A 10275-nucleotide genomic window follows, 5' to 3' on the forward strand; every position below is an offset into this window, starting at 1 on the left:
TGGCCAGTTCCCCTGTCCCTTGAATTTGATCCACACCAGTAAGGAGTAAAAAGGAGGGGCCAGAGGAAGTCCTTCAGAGTCTGGGAAGATGAGGTGACATAGAATCTGCAAAGCTTGGTTTCCAAGTTGTTAAAACAGGCATAGTTAAGACCAGCCTGGGCAACATAGTGAGTCCCCATCTATACAAAAAATTTAAAAGTTAGCTGGGTGCGGTGGCGTATACCTGTGGTCCCAGTTGCTTGGGAGGCTAAGGTGAAAGGCTCTCTCGAGCCCAAGAAGTTCAGGCTACCGTGAACCATGATCATGCCACTGCACTAATTGGGCAACAGAACAAGACTCTGTCTAAAAACAAAACAAAACAAAAGAAAAGAAAAGAAAAGAAAAGAAAAGAAAAGAAAAGAAAAGAAAAACAGGCACAGGATCTTAGGAGCCAGAGAGGACCTCCTTCCTGGACCAGGGTCCCCTCTACCACACTCATGGCCATTGTGAGACTTGCAGGGTGGGGAGGTGAGCCCTGGGAGGCTGCCCACACTCTCCTAAAACAGCCTGAGCACATCAAAGTCCTTCCTTAGAGCCTCTAACAATTTTTTTTTTTTTTTTCCAGATGGAGTCTCACTTTGTCGCCCAGGCTAGAGTGCAGTGGTGCGATCTTGGCTCACTGCAGCCTCCACCTCTCGGGTTCAAGTGATTTTCCTGCCTCAGCCTCCTGAGTTGCTGGGATTACAGGCGTGCAAACCACATCTGGCTAATTTTTGTATTTTTAGTAGAGATGGGGTTTCACCATGTTGGTCAGGCTGGTCTTGAACTCCAGACCTCAGGTGAACCAGCCACCTTGGCCTTCCAAAGTATTGGGATTACAGGCGTGAGCCACTGTGCCTGGCCTCCCTGTGACAATTTAAAAAACATTATGAAAAATTCAAATCTATATAGAAGTAGAGAGAATAGTAAAATAAATCTAATATAGTCCTCTCCCAGCTTCAATAAACCCCACCCACTCCTCTGGGACGTTATTTATTGAGATGGGGTCTCACTCTGGGACCACCTAATCTAATCTAACCTATCTAGTCTAATCTTATTACCTATGTATCTACCTACCTAGTTACCTATCTGCCTCTCTGTGACCATTTTTTTGTTTGTTTGTTTGTTTTAGATGGAGTCTTCTTTGTTGCCCCGGCTGAAGTACAGTGGTGTGATCATGGCTCACTGCAACCTCTCAACCTCCTGGGCTCAACTGATCATCCCACCGCAGCCTCCCGAGTAGCTGAGACTACAGAAATGTGCCAGTGCAACTGGCTAATTTTTAAAACTTTATTTTTTTTAGAGATGGGGTCTCACTATGTTGCCCAGGCTAGTCTCAAACTCCTGGGCTCATGTGATTCTCCAGTCTTGGTCTCCCAAAGTGCTGGGGTTATAGGCATGACCCACTGTGCCCAGCCTGGGACAATTTTAAAGAACAAATAGAGAAAAGCCCGTTGGTTTATAACAAAGACTTGAGTGTGCCAGGTACACTGGTTAGCTGACCTACTACATACTCCTAATTACCCCCATCCTTGCCTGTTTTCCATGACACTCACTTTTCCTGCCTTTCCTACAGGTAGAAGTAGTTCAATGACCCAGCTATGGCCACTGAGACATAAATGAAAGTCTGATATGAACTCTCATTGTAAGATGACACACGTGTACATAATACATACACACAGATGCATATGTATCAGCCAGAGGAAGCAGTTCATTAGTGAGATGAAGTGAGGTCGGTACAGGAGGCTTTGAAAGAGGTTCCATGTAGATCAAGGGAGTGACAGCTGAAGTCAAGGCAAACAGCACAGTTTAAAGTGGCAAAGTGTGAGACTCCGAAGTAGGGATCTACAAATTGGGAAACAGGGCACCTGTAACAGGATTGATATAAATAGCCATGTATTCCCTGACAGGCAGCCAGAATCTGTCAAAAAAGACTAGACTAGAGGGGCTTTCTAAAAGACTCATGGAGAAGTAATGGGTGATTGTGTGGAAGTCAGATGTGAGCAGCAACCCTGCTGGGAAAAGGGGCACTAGTCAAGAGACAGCAGAAAGGAACCAACCTTTCTCCAGAATTGTGACATTAACTGAACACAGGTACAGATGGAGAAACCTGTGTGGGGGCTGGATCCTGAACAAGACAGGCAGGGCCCAAGCACACAGCTACGACTTTCACTGACACACCTGACTTCTCTCTTCATGGCTTGGAGCAAAACAGGAATAGCAAACCCACCTGTAAGAAGAACCCAGCAGGCTTTGCAGCTTTTGTCTTAATCCCTTAGGCTTCACAGGTGTTAACACTGGCTAAAAAGAAAAACCCTAACTTACCACTAACTCAGCACCATTCATTCTATTGGATTCCAGATCATTTTTCAAACAGCGCCAGCGCCAGCTCACGTGTTGCTGAGATACTGGCTGCTGAGATGAAGAACTTTGTGAAACGCAATGGAAGAGGGACTCAGAACTCCAGAGAGAAGTTAGGGAAACAGTTGCCAAATGGTGGTGAATGACGGATTATGAGCCAGAGAGTACCATGTGGGAGGACGTTCACATCAAATCTTGGCTGCTACCTCCTGAAGGTCTGGATGTCCTCTCATCAAAATACTGGCAGCTCTTAGGTTATTCTTTTTTTGTTTTTGAGACAGGGTCTCACTCCCTTTGCCCAGGTCAGAGTGAAATGGCACAATCTTGGCTAACTGCAGCCTCAACTTCCAGGGCTTAAGTGATCTTCCCACCTTAGTTGCCTGAGTAGCTGGGACTACAGGCACGCACCACCATGCCTGGCTAATTTCTTTTTGTATTTTTGGTGGAGACTGAGTTTCATCTTGTTGCCCAGGCTGATCTTGAACTCCTGAGCTCAAGCAATCCACCTGCCTCAGCCTCCCAAAGTGCTGGGATTACAGGTATGAGCCACCTTGCCCACCTTCCTCTGTTATTCTTATGTCCCATTTGGGACCATAACTAAGACCTCGCAGGCCGCCTGTTGTGACGCTGGCCTGAAATGCTCTATAATCACTTAGAATTATTTATCAGAGGGGATGTGAATAGACACTGTGTTCAAATTTAACTTGTAAACTACCCTTCTGAGTAATAAGATCCATAGCCCATAACCATCTAGTGTTGACAGTCGGGTCTTTGCTGCTATGAATTCTCACCACATTAGAGGCCTAGATTGGGAGACCTGCCATAAACTAGTACTCATACCCGCCGGGTGTGTTGTTAGCTTACTCCACCCGTTGGAGGTACTGGTGTTATTCATGCCATCTGCAGACCAGAAAATGGAGGCACAGAAAAATGACCTGTGGTCAGGGCCACAGAGCCGGTTCAGCAAGAAATGGAATGCAGTCTTAGGGATCCTGTCATCACCCAAACTTGTCATGTTACTCGAGTAACACACGTGCACATGCAGACACACACACCAGCAGCAGGTTGTGGAGTTTCCTGCTTTATTAATATGAATGCTCTCTATCCCCCTTTCCCTCTTCACTGAAGATTTGTTACTCTCCTCCCTGCTGTTCTGCAAAGAATGACTCTCAGCAGGAACGTTGGAATTTACATTTTCTTATGAGTATAAAAAAGAAAATCCTTCAGAATACTCTCTGACAAACTAAAAATTAATGAACTATTGAAGTGGGAGCATATCTGAATTTAACTTTTCTTTGGGAAGAGGAAAAAGGCTGAAGGGAAAAAATAGCTAATTCAGCAATACTGTATCCTTCTTTTCAGCCTTACATGGCATCAGTAGGAATCCATTCAGGAGAGAGACAGATCAGGAGAGAAGCCCGAGTGGAAATGAGAACAAGCTGCAAAGGGGCCTGGCATTCCAGTTCCTCTAGTGAGCCACCTCCTCTAGGTCTTCGGGACAAGGCTGGCTGCAGAAAGAGCCTCTTGGTCCCAGAAAATTCACACCCAGGTTGGTCAGCTGTCTTCACCATGCCTGGCAAGACCTCTGCCAACCTGGACAGACCTGGAATGTGCTGTCTTGAACTGGGTGGGACTTTGCAGCAGAATAAAAGGAAGGTGAGTGAGGTCGTCATCTTCATCATCCTCTCACAGGACCAACTTTTATTTTATTTATTCATTTAAGGACAAATTTTTAAAAGTAAAGTGAATGAAACCATTTGTGATTAAGATACATAGACAGAACTTCAATGTAGGAAAAAAAAAGACCTTGCTGGGAAACAGACGATGAGAAACACTGGAAAACATTTCACAGACGCACAAAAAGCTCACATTGTAAACAGGATTAAGCTGCTCTTGATTTTGCCCGTAACATCAAGGTTTCATTTTGCTCAGCCTGAGATCTCGCTCAATTTCAAACTGCCTGTGATCCACTCGGTCAAGGAAGGCTTTCCGTTCAATGTACCTAGAAGAAGATGAAAACAGTGTTTGTCAGTAGAATCCAGTAGGAGAAACTCCTTCCCTGCATGGTCCCGTGCCCCAGGGATAAACTAAGTTACAGTAAATGGTGCTGAGAGTGACCACCCATGACTCTTCCAGTACAATCCAAACCACTCACATTTGGTCTAAACAAGGATGGTGAAAATAAAAGGAAGGCAACAGCTTATCAAAGGGAAAGTATATTCGAGGCTGAGTGGCAGGAAGATGCTACAATTTTCTAACAGGACTTTAAGGTAAGAAGAAAGAACACAGGTTTACACAAGCATGGGTTCAAGTCCTAGCTCACTTATTAGCTGGGCAAAGGAATGAGCATCTTTGAGCCTCACTTTTCTATACAGCAGCATGGTGATGCTGTATTTCTTGGCTTTAGTGGTGTGTTGAATTGGTGGGTAAGAGAAAGCTATGCCTCCTGCGTACATACATCAAAACGTGAAAAGGGGGCATGTGGTAATGAAGGAAAGAAGACAGTAAAAATGACCTCACAGGGCTGCTGTGAAGATGAAGTGAGCTGAGGTTCATAAACTGCACACTTTAGAAGCGATTTAACTGCTCTGAGCTCTTTTCTTCCCCCCTCACCCTTTTCTCCTCTCCGTGGTATCCTCCACCCTGTTTGGGTCTAGGTTGCTTCTGCTAAGATGACAGGAGAACTCTTTCCCTAAATTTCTCTAAGAGAATGACGTTAAGGGCCTCTGTGGCCTGTAGTCCACATACAGGATCCCCTTGAAAGGTGGACACTCTGCTCCCAAATCTGGTTGGGTTCAGCAAACTTTCCCTCTGTCCTCCAGGCAGGATGGGAAAGCAGGACGGGAAAGCAGCAAGTGCTGAAGCACAGGCGTGCTTGCTGGGAGCGAGGCTGGCTGCTTAATGAGACACAGCTGCATCTTAATGCACCTCCTCGCCATGAAGTGTGCTGCGATTTGCCTGGGGGGAGGAGATCTCTGCTGCTAATTAATCTATTGAGAGAGCAAAAATTGCCATCGAAAATGGGAGACATAATTGAATCTCTGCACTAATTTTTCTTTTGTTGCACTGTGGAAAATGTGCATCTGTCATTACAAAGTCATTACATTTATAGTGAGAATGCTACTGGGTTCAGGAACCTGTGTTCCCGTGCTGAGACCAGGGCCTTGCTTTCTTGCCCAGCAGCATCCTGGAAAGTACCATCCATCATCCTACCTCATTTCCAGCGAGGCCTGACTACCTTGACACTTCTGGAGGGCTGGCCAGAAATGTACAGGCTCTGAGGCCAGAGGGCTGGAGGTCTAAGTCCTGTCATTTGCTGTCTGTGTGACTCTGGGCAAGTCACTTAACCTTGCTAGTTCTGTTTCCTAATTTGTAATAATGATAATAAATAATGGCTAGTCGACTCCATTCTGAAGGACTGTTGTGTGGATTAAATAAAATAGTGTCTACATCACACTGGGCACAGAAAAGATGCTCAATAAAATGGTAGGTAATGTTGTCACCATGGTTTTAGGAAGCCAGCTTCCAACAGGCTCCTGAGGATAGTAGATGGCCCAAGTCTGGACTTAGGGTTTCAGCAGTGAGGGACCAAAACACCTGGTCTGGCTCAGATACTAAGCTGCTGTGTCAAAACCGTCAATGAGGCCAGAATGGCTGGAAACACAATGACAGGGCCTGCTCTCAGGTTTGATAAAAGCCCCTGGGGTCAGGGTTGTCAGATTCAACAAATAAAAATACAGGCTGCCTGGTTGAATTCAAACTTCAGAGTCCCTGGCAGTCAGGGAAGCTGCAGACATTGTGGACCCCTTTAGATAAAAAGAGAAAAAGGGGAGACAGGTAGGGAAGTGTAGACATCTAACAACAAACTCACTTCCCACCTCCCACTAAGAGACCCGTGATTCTCAAGTGGGGGTTGCTAACCAAAATGGCCTTAGAGGCCATTTTGGGGTTCACTACATTTTGAGGTTCACTACAACTGGTCATCTTTCCACCCCAGCCCCACCAGCCCCACCAGCCCCAGGGAGGCTCACTACCATGGGGACCAGGATTTTGACAGCACTGAACTTTAACTGTCCCTTGGAAGTGCTAGCAGAAAAAAGAGAGGTGAGCCTCAGCATGAGATCTTGCTGTGCTGTTGTTGGCCCGGGGGTGTAAGAGGAATTTAGGGTATGTTTCAAGAGCCATCTTCCAGTGCTACCTGTCTGGGAGATCAGGTGGAGGAAAGGAGTAAGTATGTGGCTTTAAGCATTTGGGGTCTTTCTTCCTGGCTTTATTTTTCTGAGACAGGGTCTTGCTCTGTTGCTCAGGCTGGAGTGCAGTGGTGCAAACACAGTTCACTGCAGCCTTGACCTCTCAGGCTCAAACAATCCTCCTGCTTCGGCCTCTCAGGTGGCTGGGACCACAGGCACATACCACCTGGCTAATTTTAAATCTTCTGTAGAGATAGGGTCTCTCCATGTTGCCCATGCTGGTCTCGAACTCCTGGGCTCAAGCGATCCTCCCACCTTGGCCTCCCAAGTGCTAGGATTACAGGTGAGAGCCATCAGGCCCAGCCCTGACTTTCCTGTAAATAACAAGTGACACTTAAATAAGGATGCTAACTGGGTATGAATAAAGGTCCTGCACGTTCCCAGAAGCTGTGTTGGGTCCAGCTAACCTTGAGACTATCAAGAGTGAAGCCCAGGTTGGGTGCTAAACAGGCAGGTGCAGTCGGAGTTCAGGTTTAGGGAGGCCTCAGGCAGCAATGAGGGGCACATGTGCAGGATGCAACTGAATTCTCAAGGGCAACCCAGACAAAGGCCATCAAGGCAGGTCTGGCGACTATTCCCCGATTCACAGCTATCTGCAGCTGCTAACAGGATGCCTGTGACGGCCTTGGTTTACTGCCAAGAGCTGACCATGAACAAAACTACTTGATATACTCACCCACTGCCAAGAGACAGAAAAGGTGCTAAGGATGACAGTAGCTCTGACATTTAGTTTTTGTGTGACTTTGGGCAAGATACTTAATTTTCTGTGCCTTTTTTTTCCTTCTCTGTAAAACAGGAATAACAATTACAATAACCCTCTGGCAATACAATGAAACTGTGAGAAGTGCTTTGTATACAATAAAACAAAAAAATAGCTATGGAAGTTGTCGTGGGCTTGGGGTTCTTGCTTTCCATTTCTTCTTCTTCTTCTTTTTTTTTTTTGGCATTTTTAGTAGAGATGGGGTTTTGCCATGTTGGTCAGGCTGGTCTTGAACTCCTGGCCTCAGCCTCCCAAAGTGCTGGGACTACAGGCGTAAGTCATTCTGCCTGGTCTTGCTTCACATTTCTTCTGACTTGACTTTACCTCTACAGACCCTCAAAACCCAGGGCAACTGGAACAGAGACCGAGAGACTAAATGTCCCCAAAAGAGGAAGGGCTCATTAGGAAGGCCACCTCCTCAAAGGTGGCCACTGAGACTCAGGACGTTTTCATGCACTTTAAGTGGGTCGTGGTCCCAGAACAGACCCACCTGAGGACAAGTGCAATGGGAATCATGGCTCTTGCTCTTGATGTGTCCGGGTGCTTTTCTGGCCTGTGAGCAGCCCTTTTGGGGGCCCAGCATGACTCAGCCCAGTCCACAGGGAAGCCCAGTGGTGGGGGGTGCATCATCCCTTTCTACTCCCATTGCCTTCTGTGGCCCAATTAAGAGGCTCTTCACTTTCTTTAATAAAATATGCTAAGAACCTAAGGGATTTTCTACTTTTTCCTTTTAGAACCAGGTTAGGCATAACAGGCTCTGACATCTTTTGAATCTTCCAACCCAAATTATTTATCTGCCACCAATTTCCCTGAGATCTAGGCCAATGAAGAGGGAGGGAGAAATGGAAGAGGACAAGAGAAGGGTAGAAAATGCTACTAGTGAACACATCAGTACAAGGTGAGCATCCCAAATCCAAAAATCCGAAATCTGAATTCCTCCAAAATCAGAAACCTTTAAAGCACTAACAAGACACAAGTGGAAAATTCCACACCTGACGCCTTTGCTTTCTGATGGTTCAATGTACAACAAGCTTTGTTTCAAGCACGCAATTATTTAAAGTACGGCATAAAATTACCTCCAGGTTTTGTGTATAAAGTACATATAAAACAAATGAATTCTGGGTTTAGACTTGGGTCCCATCCCCAAGATTGCTGATGATGTAAAAGCAAATATTACAAAACTGAAAAAGGTATGAAATCCAAAACACTTCCAGTCCTAAGCATTTCAGATAAGGGATATTCAACCTGTATCTGGGCACCCACGCTGCAGGAAGACAGAGGGCCTCTGAGGGTGGTAAGGTCCAACAGAGTGCTGATCAGATGTGGTCACCCTGGCTGAAGTCCCTGAGATGCCTCCTGCACCGCTGGTCAGGAAAAGGGAGAGCATAGGGAAGTGGAGGGAAACCTGAGGCAGTCACTAAGGACACACTAAGGCTGCATTATCATCACGCTGCCCAAAGCCAGCATTCTGTTCCCCAAGTGAGCATTCAAGGCAGCAAAGACACAGGACAAAAAGTGGGTAAACGCATTTTCCAACACCACAAAGCAATGGGCTATGGAAACACTCCGAGCCTAGAATAAGGCTCTAGGAATGATGTACAGAGATATGGACTTTGCTATCCTGAGAAATGCAATTGAAAGAAGCAGTTTGCCCAATAGTACATCTCCCCTCTTCCGGAGGATTTAACTTGCAAACATCTCAAGGGTTAGAATGGAAGGGCGGTGATTCTAATTAAGTTTCTTCTCCACTGCCTTCTTCCCCTATCACCTCCAGATTGTGCTGGTTCTGAAAGAGTGACTCTGAGGGGTCATGAAAATAGATTTTTTTAGAGAAAGAAAATTATTTTCTCCAGTCCCTCCTTCATGCCTCTCCAACTCACAAAAACACCTGGTCTCCAATCGTAACTTCAATGGATTGGTCAGACAGCAGCGCTGGCATTAGCCAGTATTTCTCTTCTCTGTGCATGGATTCCTCCCCCTAAGTCAGTCGGCCCCTGCCTTAGCACTGCTAGATGCCAAGCTGCTGCTGCTGATCACCACCAAGATACCTGTGTAATGGGTTACAGGACTGCAGGGCTGACTCTGATCCTGGAATGCTGTACTGGGCCCTGGGAGTTTGGAGCTCAGAGGAAAAGCAGCAGTTCTTTGCCGGACAGATGACTCTCTCCAGTACAGGTACTTCAACCAACTCTTCTGACTGAAATGACGCCTGGATGGAAACATCATTCTGACGTATTATGCTCTTCTTTTCTGCGCGGTTAATTCTAATCCTACTAGACTGCCAAACAAAAGCCATGACTATCTGCTAGCTAGTGGGATGGGTGTTTAGACACTGCCATGGTGCAACACCTGCTCTGGGCTGGTAACAGAATAGGGAACAAGATGTTGCCCTCAGGGGCTTACCATAGATGAACAAAACATGACAACATGCATCAGATGACAGTAAATGTTACGGAGAAAACCAAACGGGGTAATGTGACTGAGGGTTCCTTGGGTTGGGGGTACTCTAGAATGCCATCCGTGTAGAGCCCTGGATGACAAACCAGAGCTCCCGGGGGAGGAGCACTACACAGAGACAGTGAGGCTGGCCTGCAGCGAGCTGGGGGAGAAGAGGACAGAGGTAGACAGGGGACAGGCTCGGAGAGGGCCTGGCTAACACTGATTTGAAGGGCTACCGGGGGGCGTTCTGCAGGGAAGAGATGAAAAATGGTATTTTTAAGTGACTGCTTCTGCTGCTGGGTGGAGAATGGATGAAAGGGTACAGAGGAATGTCTGTTCATATCCTTTGCCCACTTTTTGATGGGGTTGTTTTTTTCTTGTATATTTGTTTGAGTTCTTTGTAGATTCTGGATATTAGCCCTTTGTCAGATGAGTAGATTGCAAAAA

General features: G+C 46.3%; 1 protein-coding gene across 2 annotated transcripts in view; it reads right to left on the reverse strand.

Moving 5' to 3' along the window:
• Positions 1–3564: 3564 nt before the first annotated feature.
• The window catches only part of CFDP1 (craniofacial development protein 1), a 155235-nt gene continuing 148524 nt past the window's right edge, over positions 3565–10275 (reverse strand). The window contains exon 6 of one of the 2 annotated variants that reach the window (XM_026456466.1): positions 3565–4381. In XM_026456466.1, coding sequence (XP_026312251.1) covers positions 4291–4381 — 91 coding nt within the window. In that variant the 3' untranslated portion in view covers positions 3565–4290. The remainder of the gene's footprint in view (positions 4382–10275) is intronic. The other variant, XM_026456465.1, reaches the window with a different exon arrangement.

The sequence above is a fragment of the Piliocolobus tephrosceles genome, chromosome 17 (assembly GCF_002776525.5).
Source record: "Piliocolobus tephrosceles isolate RC106 chromosome 17, ASM277652v3, whole genome shotgun sequence".
NCBI lineage: Eukaryota > Metazoa > Chordata > Mammalia > Primates > Cercopithecidae > Piliocolobus > Piliocolobus tephrosceles.